Source organism: Perna viridis, chromosome 2, assembly GCF_037379345.1.
Source record: "Perna viridis isolate PV_CMFRI_1.1 ecotype Kerala chromosome 2, ASM3737934v1, whole genome shotgun sequence".
In the NCBI taxonomy this organism is placed as follows: domain Eukaryota; kingdom Metazoa; phylum Mollusca; class Bivalvia; order Mytilida; family Mytilidae; genus Perna; species Perna viridis.
Genome location: NC_142446.1, coordinates 56,292,626 through 56,314,087, shown reverse-complemented (window position 1 = coordinate 56,314,087; position 21,462 = coordinate 56,292,626). Strand labels below are relative to the sequence as shown.

Here is a 21,462-nt window from a genome sequence, read left to right as displayed (position 1 = left end):
CAAATTTCCAACATAGAGATGTTCCAAACCTTGAAACTTCTCCCTCTTTGTATCTGCCATCGCATTCCTTAAGTCATAATTGTAAAAACAGGATTTATATAATTGTGATTAAAAATGGTATCTGTCTTAGAAAATCATGTCCACTAAGTCAGGTATTCAATATTCAATAAAGATCACAACCGTCCTTCATGGAACAGAACAAGTCATTATATCTGATTATTTGCATCATAAATTAACATCTAAACTACCCTTATGATGTAATACAACAAATATTTTCAGTACACATTTAAAAAGCCATGTGTTAAATCAATAATCTATCAGAAATCACTGAACCTAAAAGTTGTCAGTTTAAATTTTTATTTACTAAAGAATATGTTATGTGTTGAAAGAGGATTGGAAATATATGACAAAATGTTGACAGAAAGTTCTTTTGAACTTAAATGCTTTGCTTGTGAAAGGGGAAATCCAAGTCAAAGGATTAAGGCATAAAAATGATTTTTAAACATTCCAAGTCTGTCAGTGTAAAAAAACAGACTTCAAGGCAAGAACAACAAGAGGTCCTTTGTAGTAATTTTTGTACATACATTTTGTTCCTATTGTGTTATTACTAAATGGAGAAAGGTTATGTTACTACATTGTGGACCAATGATGAAAGTGTAGAGAAACAAAAAAATATACAAAGGAAAACAAATATTAGGTTGTATACCCCCACTTGTAAAGGAAGTTGATGTGGGACAGCAACCAAAATCACTTACAGATTATGCCTGATACATATAAAGCCAGATACTAATTTTGAAATTAATCCATCCATTAGGAGCCCAGCTAATAGTGATGAAATTTGGACTAATGGGCAGACAGCATGATCGACTGACAAAGCAATTCCAATATACACTAAAAAAAATGTTCCAACTACTCCTTCAGTGGGGTTATAAATATATGTACATGTATTAAACCTTACATGCATTAAAACTTCAACTTGGAGACAGCATGCTAGAAGTTTACTTTTCAATTTTTTATCACATGTAATACTTCATTTATCAACCAATTTTTTTTTAATGTCAAATATTTAACATGTATGTACATCATATCATATAAAACATAGCCTTTAATTGGTTGAAACCTGTAAAATACATAGTTTTTGCTATTTAAGGAGGTAGACCTAGGGTAAGGGACATAACTCATGAAATCAGTGACATGTTTGTATCACATTAAATTTCACTAATGTCTTTCAAGCTTTCATTTGAAACAGAATGAAATCAGTGCAAGTTACTGTGTTGCTTACATGAGATTAATGTAAAATGGTAAATGCAAACGTTCCAATGATTTGTAAGAGTTATGTCCTTACCGTAGGTCTACCTCCTTAAGTAAAACAGACACTACCAATTGTAGAGGCTATTCGTGATGGAGAAAAAATCCCACCAAACAAAGAATGCTTTTTCTATCTACATACACTGTATTTTAATGAAACTACATATGTAGTCTTTTCTTTATACAGAACTCATTTTGGAGAAAATCATCTCCAACTTAAATCAACCAAATCAAGAACCATAACTCATGCAAAGTGCCAATTCCATAGACAATGTATAATGGGTTTTTCTTAAAAGTGGGACAGTAATCCACAAACAATCAATCAATCAATATCCCAAAAGTGCAGCCACTGAATGACAAACTAAGGTTATTTATAATGTGGTCTGTAACTGTTTCTAAGGAATAAAAGTTAATATTGTGGGTTTTGACATGCAAGAATGGCGGAATCACCTCCTGTCTGATTTTTAAAAAGACAGCTACTTTAAACAAACTAGGTGATTACAAAATGTTGAGTATCTTTTCATGTAATGCAATCACCTTTCATGATGTCAAAATGAATAAAATTAAATATGAAATATTCAATAGGCCGGTCCCTTCCGTTGTATGTAATATGACATTACATTCATGTGATGTTTGGATTACTTCTCAAACTACCTGTAATGAGATATAAACATTAGAAATTTTTATGACTGTGCATTTTAGTGAAAGTTAAATTTAAGAATTTGTTAAATGAAGGAACAACTATATACATGTACATACAGTTCACACCCAACAGTTGCATACTGTGGAAGTTCTTAAATTGATGGATACCAATTTTTGTGGAATAGGAAAGAAACTCAAGTTCAAAGATTCATGAATTCATGGTTCTGAGTTTTCCAGTATACACACTAATGGAAATCTCCTTTTTGTTGTGAACCAAATATTGTGGTTCGGCCTACCCACAAAAACCACGAAAACTGGTACCCCACAAACAATAGTACTTTCACAGTACATTTGTATCACTACTTAAAGCTACACGGTACATGTCTTGTAATAATACGGGGATACACTACATTCTCTATATGATACAAGTACCTGTACAATGTAATTATAGGATAAGTGAATAACAAAAATATGATCATTAGTGCAGAAAAAACACCAAGATTTAAAGAGTTGGCATGACTTGTTACCTGCACAAGTTTAATCTCCAACTGTTCTTAGCGTTTGTGATTATATTTTGGTTAATTATGATAACAAACTGATTATATAGATTTTCTCAATAATTTTATGCTATTTTCAAATAAGTTTTAAATTTTGGGATCTGTGTCAAATAAAGTTCCAATCACAACAGAAAAGAGTTGTGACATTTTGGCAAGAGAATGTCAGAGAATGAAACAAGAAATATGTCAGTGATGGTTCACTAGTAATATCCCCATTTTCAATCAGGAGATCAGGAAAATAAAGTCAGAACAGAAAATTGTCATTTTTTTTTCAAAAATGAATCCCACCACATGGCTACCTACATGAAGTAGTTGCTGAGAAAAGTGTGACGAAAATTTCAACTGTCAAAAATATAAAGTCAAAAATTGTTGAATTTTTCCAATTATAAATCCCACCATATGGTATACCTACATAAAGAAGGTGCTAAAATTTCAAGTTGCTATGATGAGCATTTACTGAGAAAACTATGACGGAAAAACTGTTATGGACACACAGACAAGGGTAAAACAGTATAGCCCCCTCCTTCGTAGTGGGGGTATTATTACAAAATTTTTATTCACAAATTTTACACAGGGAACATTCAATAATTCACTACTATTTATACCCCTCACTGCTATGTCAAGTAAGTACATGCATATAGTAAATTTTTTAGTAGAATGTAGATCACGTCACAAAATCTAATTTCATAATATTGGACAACAAAAACAAACACTTCAATAGTCAACCATGATCAACCAAGATTTAAAAATTAAATATTTGTACAAGATCATAACAGTGTATATATAGAGTGTAATCCCTTATTAAACATGCCTCAATCTGTCTGTTGAAGACATCAATCACATAAAAGTACTTCAAATGGGGGACAATATAAAAATTCAATTATTAATACCTATCTCAAGAGGACTATCAATTTAATGAGAAAAGTTTGATATACCCTTATAGGTCATTTACATATAATACCCAACTCAATGAAAGGGTGGTATAAATTGCAATCACCTTGCCCATCTGTTCACCAGTCCAAATTTCATCATAATTATCCTGACTCCCAACAGATTGATTATTTGAAATTTGGTATGTGGTATATACACTTATGTGGTGTATACACTATAAGTCGAGCATACCTTAGTTAGCACTTTTGGTTGCTATACTGAACTTTATCTTGGGACTTTCCTATTTTTAACTATATTGAATCATAGAGAACATTTTCCGTCACAAAAATCTTGGCCCAACCGGACCGATTGATTTAAAATGTGGAATGTGGCTTTATATAAGATGGTGCAGAATGTAAGAGATTTTGGTTGCTGTCTGAAAACAACTATTGTATACGTGGGGGTATAACAGTTCAACTTCATATCATTATGGGTCGCAAAGAAGAAATTAGGGTGAAAGTTATATGAAGATATTTAATATCAATGCTTTATCCAAAATTTGAACATCAAGTCAAAAAAACAAAAGTGAAATAAAAGGCAATCAACTAAAAATGAATAAATCATACTCATGTAGCCTTTTCTTCCTAGGCTTTTCTCTTCCTACACTGAACTTTACACCAAATTATTGCCATTGTATACTAAGCAGAGGATTAAGTGGTAGATCTCAGGGTTTGTGGGTGTTACAATCCCCCTTCTGTCGAAAAGTTTTGTTAATTTCATGCAAAATGGGCAAAAATTAGCAAATAAGAGCCTCCAACACACCTTCCCTATTCTTGTACCCAGCTCGAGTACATCCCCCCCCCCCCATACACCCCTTTCCCTTTTCAAAATCTCTGAATCCGCCACTGAACTACTAATATATAGAAAATACTGAAATAATACATTATTCTAATACAATCGCTACTTTCATACCTACAAAATACCAAAGAGCAAACATTACACAATACTGAACTTAATATGACCTCATGTATTAAATAGCCATTTATAAATCAAACCTTTAGAAAATAAAAAGTCAAAAATCATTATTATTAATTCTATGAAAACCATCTAACTATGTATTATAGTTTATTTATAATAAAATTAATCAGAAAAATCAATTAATGTCAAACAAGACATCACATATTAAAATGTCATTTCAAATTGACATATAATATAATGTTTCTACAAAACATTTTCAATGTAGAATAACAAAGTATGCTTAAGGTATGTGGCTAAACTAACAAAATATATGACCGTAGCATTTATAAATGTAATCGACAATTCAGTACAGAATGGCTAGTCAATTAAGTCCAGAATTAAACTAGTTTACCAACAGGAAGATGCAGGTTGCTGAAATAATGTTTTGATTTATAGCTGTAACAAAAGAAATGCATGCATAACCAGGCCCATAGCTAGAAAATTTTTAAGGAGGTTAGGACAAAATTTTTCCAACTTTCTTCCGCAATTTTCTTGTTATTTGACAGTTGCATTAGAAAAGAGATAACTGTATTAGAAAATGTGTTGCAATAAATCTTTATTTGACAGTTGTGAATAATCATTGAATGGTTACACATCACCAAAAAGTTCAATTTGTGACAATCAATTAAAGGATTGGCAACATTTCCAAATCTTCTAATACCATGCAGTTACCTCCTAATTTTTTATTGTGTCAGTGTCATCATCAAATCAGCCTCCAGTAAAATAACAATAGGTTTACAGGAGTTTATTACTATAGAATCAATGGCTTCAAGTGATTATACATGTATCAATATCCCTAATGTTATACTCGAGAGCTTTACATGGAAATTCTGTGTCATATCCCAGTATAGTCTTCATAGTAAACAAGTAGTATAAAGACTGAGGTTGGTAAAAATGCTGGTGTGCCTTCAAAGAGTAATCAACAGAACCAAAATTCTAGCGGTAATCAAAAGAATGTAATCCAGGGACAAAGACCAGACATGGAAAACAGACGAACACAACAAAACATAAAGTAACTAAAATCATACATACAAAGAAACAAAAGTAAATGAGCAACTCAGACTCCACTAAAAACTGGGAGCATGGACCAGGTGTACTGGTAGGGTAAGCCTCCTCTGCATTTCTAGAAACATCCACCAAGTTGCACATAAACATTTCTAAATTTCACTTACAGGCCAGTAATAATCTACAGTGAAACCGTTCTCATCCAAACCCTGAATAAAAGAAAATTCTTTCTATACCAAACACTTAGTCCTTTCATATCAGTTTAAATGTATTTGAATCTGGATGAACAGAACACCTATTTTAACCAGATAAATTATAAAATACTCAAGGATCGATACTAACAGTAGTCTGGTAGTCCTGTGCCACCTTAATTTTGAACAGGACTATTTGAAAATTTTCATTGTAGTCATATGGGCTACCTAAATTTGGCCTTAATTTACATAAGATCTAAGAACAGAACCGTCTTTACCGTCAGCTGACTACCTGTTTAAACTCTGAAGTAGTCAAACAAATAAAGTAGGTGTCAAACCCTGAATACAATCAAAAAGAGGTTTAGTATTGACAGGTTTCAATGTATACATAAAAAAAAATATGGTTTGGGCCTGAGGATAAGAAAGCTTAGCAAGAAGACTGCAAGTATACAACTCAGTAAAAATACAATTTTCAATTCTACCACGTCATTATGAAATCAGGCTCACAAAGTTTAACAATAGGTTAAACAATATGATGTACACGCCCCATCATTACAAACTCGTTAAAATATCATGGGATCCTTTTCATGCATTGGTCAATTACTTGGCAAATGAGCATCTTATGTACTATACCAATAGGGTATAGGATAATACAGTGAAACCTATATCAACTGAACCCCTCTTAGACTTTAAAACTGGCTTGATTTAGACAGGTGTTTGGTATACCAAGGTTCCAAATACATTGAAATTGATATAAAGGGACTTACCCGTAAAAAAACAGTATAGTTTAGACAGACTTTGGGATTATTCCAGGTTCAGTTCAGACAGGCTTATGAATTATTCAGGGTTTGGTTTAGGTAAAAAAAAAATATCTGCTTCCTTCCACTACCCTTCCTACCCTACTTTTTTGTGTCTACCCAAAACTTTTTATGGCCATTTTGGCTCAAGCACAGTGAATTGTTTCCCCATTAACTCAATGTAAAATACTTTTGAAAAATTAAAAAACTTCCCTACCTACCTACCTTATTTTTTTTTCTTGCAGGTAACAGGAAACAAGATTATTATTTTTTTGGCCTTAGATGGGTTTTTTGATTATTCAGGGCTCAGTTTAGATAGTTTTCACTAAACATCCAAGCATAATTGAATGTTTTCACAATGGATTGGAGTACAATTTGATTTGTAAAAGGTTGACACCATTAAATCATGAACAGATTGAAAAAAGAAAATCAATTTCATTATTTACAGGGAGGAAACTTTCTGGAGTACAAATGTAATTTTTACTAAGTCAATATAGCTTAAATCAATATCATTACAATTTCACAATGTTGTTCCTGTAAAAGTGTCAAGTAGACGTATTGTTTGGCTTGTTTGTCCAATCAGCTGTGTTTTCAGACAATAGTACGACAAGTGGTTCCATAATTTGGTTTAAAATTCATATACATGTAATTATTGCTTGAAAATCTGATAATGTCTGACATTAAGTAAGTTTTGCGTGGACCATTAGATGATTATGATAATTCCATAGTAGAAAAACATGGAATGACAGTGGTTGATCCAGGGGGTCCTGGGGTTAGAACCTCCCCTTTTGTTGTAAAATATTTTGATAAGTTTGTTCAAAATTTGGACAAAAAGTGAGTAAATAACAGCCTCGAACCCCTCTAGAACCACCCCCTTTTCAAAATGTCCGGCTATTCCCCTTTGTAGCATACCAAACTGAAAGGCAGCCACACAAAAGTCAAATAATCCTTTAGATGTCCTTCATCTTTTTTTTTTAAATTATCTAATATACGAGTAGTCCAATAAATTTTAATCATTAAAGAAATCAGGAAAATAAGATCAGGAGTTTAAAGCACAGCAATACAAATTTTAGAGTGTAGAATTACGTTGACAAAGTAAACACTAAAGAAGTACCCCTACATGTAATAACGCAGTTAATCAATAGCTATAAATCTAACCACAGTTTGAAATCAAGTAAATCACTAGAATATATGCACAAATACACTTAAAAATCAAACTAAAAGCCAACATTTGATGAAGGGGAATTTTGTGGAAAATCTGCCTAGACAGTATATGCTGTGTGTTATAAAACATGACATAAAATGTACATTATTAATTTGTGTTTCAACTCAAGTTGATTTACTGATACTATATACTTAATCCTTAATCTTAGTGCTGTACAGTTACAATGTTTAGTCTAAGAAAGAATAACAACAAGCAAAAGGGGGGGGGGTCAAGAGAATACCAGAAAAAAAGGGTTTCAGGCTTCTATTTACTCATATTTGCCCAAAATGAACAAAGCTTTCCAAGTAATAAGGGGGTTTTGACCCTTTCACCCCCTTCTGATCTGCCACTGACAAGTGTACATTATTCTCCTCTTCTTTGTAATTAGCTTTTACTATTTTTGGAACTATACTGTAAAATAGGTAGCAAAAAATGTTTCTGTTGTGACTGTCAAAGATATATATATCAGGTAAAGCCCCCTCTAGGGGAGGTACATGTACACGGTACATTGTAATTCAATATTTTTTTCAACTTTGATGTTATTACTTTGATGTGACAAAGGGTTTCTATATCTGTATCATTAAGTGTTAAAGTTTACTTACAGACAACTTCAGTAAGAATCACTAGTGTTGTTCCATCCCCAATACTTTTTCGTAAATCTCCGATTGCTGGCAAATTTTTCAGTTTCAAAATACCATTCACCCACGTTGTATTCTCCTATAAAATTATTCAATCCTTTTCAATTAAAATATATCACAGTACTATACTATACACCAATATTTTAATATAACACATCAGGAATTAAAAATCCTGAACTACACTCCTAACAGCTTGGTATGTAAAAATCACCTTTAAATTTAAACCAATACAAATATCATGAATCTATCTCCTTTCCATTCAAAAATCACTCAATTTACAGGTAACCTGATATTCATTTGCAGGTTCAAACGGGACCTCCATAGACAATTTACTTGGTGTATACTTTGACGGCAGACAAAAAACGGAACCTTATTATACCAAAGGATCAGTTTCCAAATTCCTATTGTTTAAAATCTTCTAGGGTGATTTTAAATGCTGAACGAGTTGGGTTTGTTGAAAAAGGGCTTAAAAGATTTAAGCGTGCCTACTAATCTCTTCAACAGTTTTACAAAGGGAGGGTTTTAAATGGTGCATGTAAATAGGTTTTATAGTACTAGGTTTCATTCACATGATTAAGTATATGTTTTTGTAAGAATCAGGCAAAATGGGAAGAATTTGAAACATGCATGTCAAATCACACCGATCTGACAATATAATTTCACTCAAGTATGCTTCCTCTATGGCTTTATTTCAGAAGACAATTATTTGATATCTGAATCACTGGACTGGCTCAGAAATTTTTCAACAAAATGTTATAAAAATCTGGTTTTTGACAGAGTTATCTGCCCTTGAAATTTTCATTTTCAGTTTATTTCAATATAATTATAACTCAATTTACCAAAGCGATATGGAAAATCTGTTTTTTTTACTGATTCTGATGGTGCAAATAGTCTAATTAAACTTTCCAATTGGTGTTTTTTTTCCTGATACCATGTTTCACACACTGCCCTATTCTTAGAATGTATAAACTTATCGAAGTGTAATTGGGTTGTACAATCTACTACAGAATACTTATAATATTGAGGTTTAAAATACATAATCTTTTGCAAGGATGCAAAGTCAATTCCTCTCCTTTGTACAGTCTAATAGAAAATTTTATTTTCATATGCTCAAAATAACGTCCATTCAAGGCTTTCCCTTTGAACATTTTTATATCCAAATTAGAAAAAATACATTCATAAATGCATGCTTGCAAGTCCTCTCCTTTGTAAAGTTAAATTAAAAATTTTGTTTTCAAATGCACACAAAAGCATGCATTCAAGGCTTTCCCCTTTTAACTTTTTTTTATACCAAGCTTTAAAATTTCATATTCATAATGCATGCTTGATGAAACAATTCTTGGAACAATCAAAGAAAGCAAAAACTAATCCTACAAAGTGATATCATATTTTGAAAACATAAAGCCAAATTCAATAAATGAATTCAGCCAAATATGATTAGATATAATGCGATCAATCTACCATAATTAAAGGAGTGCAGATTGTTTTTTTTTCAATTACGTTTTCAATTAGTTATAATAAATATCAAATAGTATTGTAAAAAAATAATAACAGTACAGCATTCCAATATTCCAATCTCATTAACAAAGGGCAATTACTCTACCAAAAATGGTGGTATGGCACTAAAATTCATTCTCAGCCAGAGGCCACAAAACCACAAAATCCATATCAGTTTGATCAAAATCCGCAAATAAATGGAATTGCTAGAGTGCATACAATATAGGACAAATGCCTGGTTTCTCTATATCCCCTTAATTGTTTCTGGTAGGGAAAAAAATCAAAATTCTGACAAATGCAATCCATCTGATTGATAGATTGATTATGGTTTACTGTCCTAGAGCAGGTATTTCAAGCATTTCTGGACTAGAATGCTTGGCAAATCCTGCTTTGTACTAGTCTGACACATTGAGCCAAAACTTTATTGTGCTAACTAATCTCACAGAAGCAACAGCTCGCAGGTAGGCATGCCACCCAACCCGGCCACATTATTCTTACTCCAAACCAACCAGATCTATTCCATCCCCTCAAATTTCATTGTGCTTAAGTCTTTGGTGTGACTCCACCATGACCTTCTGCATTCAAGTAGAGCACAGCACACTGTGACCATAGAGGTGGTCATGTGATGAACCAAAACATTAAATTACAATGTATTCTTCATATAATCATATGACATACATGTATGGTTTTATATATTTTTACTTTTTAACCATTAGTGATACTCTTTTCATTTGAATGAAAACTTTATTTTATTCATCTTTTATTGAAAGTTTTGTTTAGTAGTTGTTCGTTTAACAGTACACCAAAAGGGTGCTAGTTAGAATGGCACTTGGTCAAAATGGCACCTATGTAAATAGTTAAAATGGCACATGGTTAAAGTGGCTCCTAATATAGTCAAAATGGCACTTATATTCTATTAAGTGGCACTTGGTTTATTATTGTATTTTTTGTTTAATATTTTTTAATTAATTGATGTCCCTGCTGTAATATGATTATATGATGATTATGCCTAATCATTCTAATCAAAATTTAATTTGTGAAAGTGAGATAAACATCATTATGAGTATTTATACATCAGACTAACCATTTTATATTCAGTTGGGGATTCAAGGGGGGAGTTTGGGGGAGGGGGAGTTAAACCTCCATTTTATTAAAAAAAAATCTCATGACACATCATGCTTAAACAGGAGAGAAGGATGTCTTGCATAGTAACCAAAACCATGTGATTAGACCCTTACATGAGCCAGCATCATCATTTTTCCCAGGCGCGGATCCAAGGACTGACGTACCGGGCGTACAGGCAATCCAAATGAAATGGTGGGTTAAATCTAGGTTTTACTGTGTACTAAACCTCCCTCTTCTATTGCGGCAAAACAGGCTGGGAAAAAAATTTAATGTCATAGAAAGAGGGGTAACTCCTCATTTGAGTTAATACCCATCAGTTAGTGAGTCATTTCCCCATTACTTTTGAAAATTTATACAATCATCATATTTATGTAAATTAGAAAAGTTTTGCAAAAAATGAAAACCAAATGATTCCCTTTCTTAATAATAGACTCAAACAAATATTTCAAGGTCTGTAACTTTTTGAAAATGAAGGAAAAATAAAGGTACAATGAAAATGCTCGAACTTGAAACTAAAATTTAACATGTACCAAACATTCCATTTTCAAAAATCTGTACCCCCACCCCTTACAAAAATAGGGGTAGTATTCACCCAAACATGGGGGCGGTTAATGTTACCCCTAATTGCAAGACTTTCGTAATGATTACCTGGACTGGTGTTCAAATGGATAAATACCCGCATTTCAATACTATCAAAAAAAGTTCTGTTGACTTTCCGCGTTAATTGTTGTGGCAAACCCATCCAACAGAGTTTCGGAAATAAATAGTAAAACCGGGGAGGTTTAGGAAAGGGGATGGAAACCGACTGAAATGTGCAGAGAATTGTTACGGTAGGGGATGGTAACATAAAAGTACTAGGCATGTACATCGTAATGACCATCAACCGTTTTAATATCAGAAACAGCCCAGTTGCCTTGCCGTGTTAAATGTTGTGGCAAACCCATTTTCTGAAAATTTTGTGTTCACCTATAGCTATGATGGTTAATCGGAGAGGGAATGGAAATATATTGAAATATGCAAAAGAGGATTGTTACGGAATGGGACGGTAACATAAAATGACTGAGGTTTAAACGTAAAGTATCTTCATGTATCATTGCATAATCTATTTTGTTATATTATGTTGATTTATGTTCAGTTGTAATTGTTCAAATACCTTTGGTTAGGGGTCTTGAGAAAATAAAATTTGAATCGTTTAAAACTCATTTCTGTTTCAAAATTAAGAGGCAATTTCAAATAAAGAAGACGGTGACAACTCTTTTTTAATAGGAACTCGAGGAAACATATTTAAAGCCATAGATTAATTAACAAATTCAAGGGTGGATCCAGACACTTTGAAAAGGGGGTGGGTTGGGGATGCCAGCTGGGGTTCCTCAGAAAGGGGTGCTAGGACATTTTTTTGCCTTTTTTGTCATTTTCACTCATGAAAATGACAAGTTTCCAATAAAAAGGGGTGCCAACCCCCAGCACCCACTTTGGATCCGCCACTGAAATTCAATTCTAACTTCAGTACTGTAATATGTTGCAAAACTTGTAGGATGGGCGGAAAGGTAGGCGCTACAACTTTCAGTAATCTGCAACTTTTGGACTTGCCGTTGTTTTACCTGTACTAAGATCTCGAGTATTTAGACAGTCCTATGTGTTTTTAATTTTGAAGAACTAAACCAAAGATCAGATGGGTTAAAAGAATGTAGATTGTCTTCCACTCTTTTGTCTATAACTATTTCCATTCCAAGGCTTATGAAATTAAAATATGTTGTAGTCACGGTGTGGGATTATTGAAAAGCCTTATCTATATTATCTATTTATCATATCATTCCGATCACTGAATATGAACTTTTGCTCATAGAGCTTGAAATTGTGTTTGACTTTCTGCCTTACGGATTTCTTGATTGACTGACTTATTTAAAGAGCAGGTGTTAAAGTATTTCTTTAATTCAGAGCAGAATTTCGCATTAAAGACTTTTTAAAAAGTAGCGCAAAAATGAATTGACACTCTAGTCGGAAATAAAATTCCTGTAAATTTTCATGGACGAAGACAGGCTCAGTTGCGGATTAGGGAGGGCCAGGGTTTGCAATACCCCCCTTTCGTTAGAACTTTTTGTTAATTTTGTGCAATTATTTGTTGGCAATGTTTTGGGGCATTGGGGCAAAATTAGGAAAGTGATAGCCTGGAACCTCCCCATTTTATCAATATATATAAAGTGTGCATAATGTCTTGATCTTTGTATTTACAGGTCCAAGTCGAAAACATTTTTTTATACGCATTGAATTCAGCGTTTCATTGTGTCTTGCAACGTTTTCAATGGATTTGTTAATTTGAACGCGTGTGCTTACCTCGCATTGTCGGAGTGCCCATTCTCCTCCAACTGTCTGTCTCACTGGAGTTCTGTTATATCGAAGACGAGGCGCTCGGACCGTTTTCTGTTGCTTATTAGCCGTTCTAAATACCTTCCATTTTGGAGATAAATTGTCCTTTGATGCGGCAGCTTCAAGTTCTTTGTGAATCTCGTGGTTAATGTTCCCATTAGTCAAAGGACGTGGAGGCACGAATGGTTTTGGAGACAACAGCTCAATTGGTTTGTTTGAGGATGCACCTCTACCAGAGAGCTTTTTTATAATGCTTGGCATGTCGTTATTATTCAATCCAGTCCATGCTTCTTCGTTTCTACTATCCTTTAATTAAATGTATCCTTTTCCACAGGTTTTTATCAACAAAAAATTCAAATCACGCAACTGGGTTCAAATGATTGCATTTGTACATACATATCTATCTATAACAATTAATTTTAAGTTGGCTTTATTGGCGCATACATCCACAAACGAACACAATGGTCCATCACAAAATGCCATAATTATATTAATTACATATATACCAATTAATCCTGCCTTTTAACCACAAATATTCTGTAAAAACAAGGATTACCATTGGAAAGAAAAATAATCCGCTTCATTCACATACCTGCCATACTTTGAAAAATTGCGTTTTCACATATAGAAAATTCATAATTAAACCACGGTCTCTATTCTTACAACCATGTTCCCCTCATATATCATATTTAATAAACAAATTATGCTAAATAATCTTCGAGCAAGAATGTAAATATTATCATATTTTATCGTTAAAATCACCCCGGCTTTTAATCCTCCTTTCCGATTGGTATGAAAGGCGGGTTAACGTAGTAAGGTAGTAAAATGTTTAGTTACAATATATGGCTTCACTCCAGTAAATATGTATATAACACAATGCTGTAGTTTGTTTTCAAGTTTTAAATAACCGTCATATTATTTATGTTTTATTACTATTTCAAACCGCATTTGTTTGAAGTAACTATCTTATTTGTCGATTAGATTGTAATTTGATTTTCCATACGGCTTTATCAGCACTCATACGATAATTGAATCTTGTGAGAAATCTAGGTACTAAAGGTCATATTCTCTGGTCAACATTTTCATGAAAGCAGTGACTTACTTAGTATAAACCATTGAATCATCTGGAAAGAGATGACCAGAACAAGACTGAATCATAGGATGCAACCTCCTGAGTTTGCACGATGAATTGAAGCATCACCTTCCATATCCTTAGTGTATCAATCGCCATCGATGCCACATTCGTGAATTATTCCTCACAAAGCGAAATATCGAAACTTTTCAGTGTTTTACCAAGGTTTCCCAGGCTCAGCTCCAATATAACTTCTTTGTTCAACGCATCAGCTAGCGGTTCCACCATTGATTTTAAATACAGGTGTTGAATTGATACACTCAAATAACTTGCCGATCATCCCTCAGATATGACTATGTAATAACGCAAACTATAATAGCTCGTCTATTTTTAAGTCGAAGATTAAGCCGTTTTCAAACCACGGCCAAATATTTTCTACTGTTTACCAAACAAAGACATTATAAACACAGAATCCGAAGGTTTAGTATACAGATGTTTATCTCCTAAGGTGCTAAAATATGGGTGATATTGATCGAGAAGAGGGTTTTTATTGGCTGCAGAAATTTAATGCCTGCAGGTTCTATTGAACTATTGATAATTTTGTCCATCTACAAGGAGAAGTAGTTAGAGGGGTAAACATTAGTTACCTTAAATGGACTACTAACGAAGTAAATACAGAAAGTCAATAGTTTAATTGCCATTGTGTCCAAGGTGAACAAAAATTAAAATGTTGAATATCGGCTGCGGCTATTTTGTGTATCTGTCTTACGGTGTGTCTACAATATTAGTTATAAACATAATTTTATAATTTTATCATCATTCAGTGGTGGATCCAGAAGTTCTGAAAAAGGGAGGAATGGTATAAGTGAGCCGCTGTAGTGATTTCAAGTTTTATTTCTATATAATCACCCAAACTTTTTCAGCATAAGATGTCTCCTGCAGAAACCGCCTTTGTCATTTGTGTCTCTTTTTAAAGCAACGACGTTATTCAGTTGTCCACAATTCGTTTGAATTAAACAAGGATATTCGTGTAATATAATGTTTTTTATTATGTTTATTTAAATTTCAAATAAAACTAATATGGCAATATATTAAAATTTATAATCATTGTACAGTGTACCTAGGGACACCCTCTTACCCCCCTCATTACTGCTTGGAAACCAATCACCAAGGTGACCGGGAAAATCTTACATGTAAGTGCAGCAATTCAATACTATAAACATCAATTGTTACCTTCCTGTACAAAATTACCAACATTAAGATGTAATGATAATAGCTATGATTTTAACCATAAAAGAACAATGTATTGCTTCAAAGGAGTTATATCTCTGACAACATTAGGGCATATTATAGAATGTGAAGATAAATCAAATAATAAGCATTAGTCAACAATGAAGTCAAATTCTTCTTTGAAATTCTATCAAGAGATCAAAATTTTAAGTACCAATCCATATAAAATTTAGACACTGCCTGTCGTAGATTCATAGTGTAGAAAAACCGACCCAATAAACAATGTATTTTTATGTAATCATTATCTTTGTATCCAGATATATATGTATTTTTTTTTAATAAATCACCACATCAAGAACGATAACTCTTTAAAAAAAAATCAAGGAGATAAATGTATTTAACTCCTTGAACAAATGAATCTACATTTGTATACAATTGCAACAATCCAATAATGCAACAAGACTGGTTATGTGGTCTGTAACTGTTCTGGATTAGAAATAACGTGAATTGGGTGGGTTTTTGACTTGCATGATTTTTTTAGAGACTGCTACTTGAAACCATTAACCACACCGGTTTCAATAGGATATTATGCCATTTATATATAAACGTCTCAGAATGTGAAGACCCTATTCGCTATACTGCTCCATCGGATCAAATTGATACAGGAAAGATAACGTAAGCTGAAAAATTCCCAACGAAGTTAGAACTTATATATATATATACCATTTTACATTGACATACATGTAGATAAATCCTGGAATTTAAACACTGCTATTGTCTGCCCACATGAGGAAAAAGGTTAAAAACATAATACACTGAAACCTGTCTAATCCGGAAGCCTGTCCAAAAAGCAGACACTTTTTAAAGTGTTTAAATCAATATAAATGAATGTTTAACCTTCAATTACCGCACGTGTCCTAACTGAACCAATTTTGAAGCCTATTTTAAGAAGAGGTTTGGTTTAGAGAGGGTTCACTGTGCTTGTTTTAAACTTTTTTTGGGCAGATGTCCATTAACACCTTCAGGTAAATTATTACAAACAGTATTTCTAGGACCAATCACAACTGCATATACAAGAATAACAGTGGAAGATCCAGAGAATCACTTACGGGGCCCAAAAAATCCTTGATAAACACATTTTAATGCAAACATTTACAAAAGAAATACGCGATTTTCATTTTTGCAAACCGATAAGGGGGCCCTCCTTGGATCTACCTATGAAGTTCAGACAAACATAATAGTCCTGAAGATGCTTTTTTTATGGTTTAGATAGTATGGGCAAACTTGGTCTTGTCTAAACGTGTGTATTACCAGAGGTAATATTGAACACCTAGGAAAAGATATAGACTCAAATTTTAGAGGCTAGAACTGAAGGCCAAAAATATGCCTACTTTTCAGAATAAATATACAATCTAAATAACTTGTCTTAAAATAAAGACTATGATTAAAGTATCCCTATTTAGTGCTCCAAAGTAAAATTAACCTGTATATAAAGATCACATGTTGTATGTGACCATCATTTTGCTCTCCCTTGGAAAGTCACAAGGTTTTACTATACTAAGCACCTATCTACTTCCACCTAACCATTTAGTTTTGAAGGCATTAAAGGTATGCCAATTGTTTTATTGAAAAAATCAGAAAATGACCACTTTTGGAACAAAACTTTAAGCAAAGGTTACTTGAAATTGTGATTTTACACCATAAAGGCTTAATTTAAATCCTCAAAAACAAGCATGACAGGCACAATCTAGCTGAGTAAAGTTAGCACAAAGTTGCATACATAGTTGTGCCAAATATACCTTTATCTTAAAAGGAAGTTGATATTGGACAGCAATTGAAATGGCTAACAAAGTATGTTTCATCTATACAATTTGAAATGAATCCATCCATTGGGAATTAAGGAAGTAGACCTAGGGTAAGGGACACAACTCTCACAAATCACTGGGACTTTTGTATTCACCATTTTATATCAATTTCATGTAAGCATTAATGTAACTTGGATTGATTTCATTTGTTTCAAATTGAAACTTGATAGGCCTTTGGTGAAATTGAATATGACACAAACATATCACTGATTTCAAGAGTTATGGCCCTTACCCTAGGTCTACCTCCTTAAGACAATTATGAAGAATCAGATGGACAGACAGGCAAGGTGATTCAAATAATACCAGCCACTCACTGAGTTGGGATATAAAATACAAGAGAACATTTTCAGCTCATAATTTTATTTAGCATCAACTGTGCCATAACAAATTATCTTAAACATAAAATTGATGGAATAGAACAACACAACCTTATCATAACATCACATACAACAAAATCACATTACTGCTTAACTCACTCAAACACTAGTATGGCTGGGAGTACAATGCTGCTGACGGCATTATTGCAAATTCAGAAATCATTGCATGCATGCATTAACTATAGCAATTTCATCATTTTGAGAAAATTTTTTACATTTGTTGTATTACTATTACAATTTCCTGAATTTGAACTTAATTATTGCAATTTTTTTATTCAATCATATTTTTGCAATAATAAAAAGCTTGCAATAATTTTTGAATTTACAGTATACACTAATTAAAGAAGATGCTTATTTCTTAAGTTCAAATGAAACAGATACATAAGATATTTTATTCATGTGGGTAACCTGTACTTCTTCAGTACCAAAAAAAAACCAAAGTAACTTTCATGGTTTAGTTAGCTTAAAACGATCTATTAGAGAAGATAATGACATGTAGCACTCAGCACCACAACTTACAGAAAAACTTTAGATAATAACTTCAAAGTAATAAACAAATTCTCTGAATCAAATAGATTTAAACTAGGATATAGAATTAGTTTAATGCATTCAAACTCCCAACCAAACTACCATAAAAGCACATTTATTCTTGCAAAAAGCATAATCACAATTATTAACTAATAGTTTGATTGTAATGTGGAAAAGTATATCATTTCCATTAAGCTAAATCAGCTAACATAACAAGCAGAATTCTTTCAGGCTTAAAACTTATTTTTTATACTGTTCTCATGACAGTCTAATCATGATTAAAAACTAAACATACTGTGACTACTGGCAGTCTAAACATGATTAAAAACTAAACATAATGTAACTGCTGAGTCTAATTATGATTAAAATAAACATACTGTAACTACTGACAGTCTAATCATGATTAAAAACTAAACCTAATGTAACTAATGAGTGTAATCATGATTAGTACTGATAGTCATGATTAAAATAATAAACATACTGTGTCTACTGAGTCTAATCATAAGTAGAATGAACTGTAACAAACCAGAAGCATCTTTCACACTAAGCTTTTTTATATGCAACTTCAAATCATTCACCAAATGTCCTAAAAGACACAAATCTTAATCCATAATACAAAAGATATCTCTCTCATTTTGATCATGGTGAGAATTAGCACAGTTACACTGTTACAAACAAAATATTGCTAAGTCTTAACATGTACTGCATTTCTAATATTAGTTTAAACATTTTATGATGTACAAATAAATGTCATTTCAATTCTAGTGATACTAAAAAATCTCAGTTCCAGTAGAAATTTTTTTTTCATTCACAATAACCAATACTGCCATATTTCTTCAGTTGACTATCTTTTTCATTTCTTATAGATATTACAAACATTGCACTTTTCTTTGTAATGATTCTTTCACCAGGTATGAAAAAAAACAAATAACATTGAATCTAAAGTCTTAAAATTCAAAGGCACCTAGGGAATAAGTCTAAAAGTACTTTCAGAATTACTTATACTAAAAAACTTCAACAAAGAACTATAAATGGACATCAATTGCCATTACTTGGCAGAGTTTCAGTAAATTTATAATTAAATGGGGGTCAACAGAACAATCCAATGAACAAGAATGAAGTAAATGGACAACGTTACAAGGCAAAAATATCCTCACATGATTTTCACCTGAATCAAGCAAAGAAATTTTGTGAAAGACTTCACATGAAATTTTATGTGAATGAGCCTTCACAGGAATTTCACACAAAGTTTTCACATCAAAATCATGTGAATAAATTTTGTGAAAAACTTCACATGAAATTTTGTGTGAACTGAGCCTTCACATGAAGTTTTCACATAAAAATCATGTGAATAAATTTCACATGAAAATCGTATGAATTGCATATGTGTAGTTCACACTGTCAACACATCAGTGACAATACTAACTGCAATTGGAATTTCTGTCCAAATACTTTATGGCACATTAACATGGCACAACAATGCTGACTCATCAAAAAAACTTCTGTACAATAATGGATAACATGACAAATCACATGATCATCGTAAGCACCAAAGTAATGCTGATTGTTAAAATACCATCATAGCAGCATCAAAATGTAGGAAACCATTACTAAACACAACAATCTACAAATTGCAATGCCAACCCAGCAGCCATCAACGTTGATTCAATGTTGAATCAATGTTGACTTTCAACATTGAATCATTGTTGATCAACGTCTCAACCTTAATTCAACGTTGATTCAACTTTGATTAAACCTTGAGTGCCTGCTGGAAACTTGATTAAATGTCATGAGTAAAATTTTACAACTTTCTATGAAGTTTAAAAAAAAATGCTGACTTTTTACACAACCAAAATTTTAATAAAAAAAATTGTCACTGAATGTAAAATATTTTAAATTGAATGTCAACAACATTGTGTCAATTCACAAATAAAAATGAATTGCATCCTTTAACAAAACAACCCTTAATTTGTATCAAATTAAAAAATTCATATTTTACAAATACAATTAACAAGTATATAGACAAATAAATACTGCCTTGTGCAGAGTCCGATCAAGAGATTTTCAAGGCTGATTTTTCTCAAAATTTTCCAAACCCTGGAAACCCAACCTGGGTCCCCAATCGTTGTGTAAAATTTAAGTTTTGATGTAAATCAAAAGGTGTTTACATCGTTGACAAAAATATGAGTATAACCCCCTAATTGTTGTAATGTTCAATACTGCTGTATCAAATTCATCCAGTTTCTGTGTAATTTGTCAATCATTCATCTTTCTTTGATAAAGGCCAGGCAATGTGACAGATGTTCTCTTCCATTCATCTTTCTTTGATAAAGGACAGGCAATGTGACAGATGTTCTCTTCCATTCATCTTTCTTTGATAAAGGCCAGGCAATGTGACAGATGTTCTCTTCCATTCATCTTTCATTGATAAAGGCCAGGTAACATGACAGCCCTTCTCTTATATTCATCTTTTCATGGATAATGGCCAGGCAATGTTGGCAGCTGTTCTCTTATAGGCAAATATACAGTCCTGATTACCGGTGATAACTCTTGCCTTTACTACTTGTGGGCGATCAGTGTCATTCAATTTTGATTCTGTCAAAGAAAATGTAAATTATTTATGTACAAATAAATGTATCACATCCCTGATTCTGTAGTACAACCAATAGAAATAAAGAATTTGCAAACAACACTTGCCTACAGACAGACAGCCAGACAGCCAGACAGACAGACAGACTGTCTTATACCATTGTAAGACAGTCCAAAAGACAGACATGTAATAAATAAATTCATTGTCATTTTGTTTATAAATTTTCAATCAATCATTTTAGATGTATATGTGTACCAATTTGTGAAAAATGGTTATTTTATGCAATACATACCCTTTCCTTTGACTAAATAATATAGTCCATAATCTTGGGGATTTGTAATCTTGAACTTGTGAGCAATCATGGAACCTAGAAATATACAAAACAGGAGTAAACATTTACTGATCAAGGGGAACAACTCTTGACAATTTTCAGTAATCAAACATTTTATGGATACTTGACAAAAGACAAAATAACAGGGCATTAATGGAACAACAAGTGATGTCAAGCCATGTAATAATTAAAAAGGAGTATGCAAAATGTTAAAATTGGTCTGACTCAAAAACTACACTTTGGATTTTGCT

At 32.7% G+C, this 21,462-nt stretch overlaps 2 protein-coding genes across 12 annotated transcripts in view; both read right to left on the bottom strand.

Moving 5' to 3' along the window:
• The window catches only part of LOC148626153 (uncharacterized), a 40,854-nt gene extending 26,232 nt beyond the window's left edge, over positions 1-14,622 (bottom strand). The window contains exons 1-2 of one of the 4 annotated variants that reach the window (XM_088569887.1): positions 13,186-14,622; positions 8,194-8,308 (exon numbers count right to left, since the gene is read on the bottom strand). In XM_088569887.1, coding sequence (XP_088426013.1) covers positions 8,194-8,308; positions 13,186-13,479 — 409 coding nt within the window. In that variant the 5' untranslated portion in view covers positions 13,480-14,622. The remainder of the gene's footprint in view (positions 1-8,193; positions 8,309-13,185) is intronic. The other 3 variants (XM_088569886.1, XM_088569889.1, XM_088569888.1) reach the window with 3 other exon arrangements.
• A 3,106-nt stretch (positions 14,623-17,728) lies between these two features.
• The window catches only part of LOC148626152 (protein sprint-like), a 67,429-nt gene continuing 63,695 nt past the window's right edge, over positions 17,729-21,462 (bottom strand). For all 8 annotated transcript variants that reach the window (XM_088569878.1, XM_088569875.1, XM_088569880.1 and 5 more), the window contains 2 exons: positions 21,173-21,247; positions 17,729-20,885 (listed from right to left, as the gene is read on the bottom strand). In XM_088569878.1, the coding sequence (XP_088426004.1) occupies positions 20,755-20,885; positions 21,173-21,247 (206 nt within the window). In that variant the 3' untranslated portion in view covers positions 17,729-20,754. The remainder of the gene's footprint in view (positions 20,886-21,172; positions 21,248-21,462) is intronic.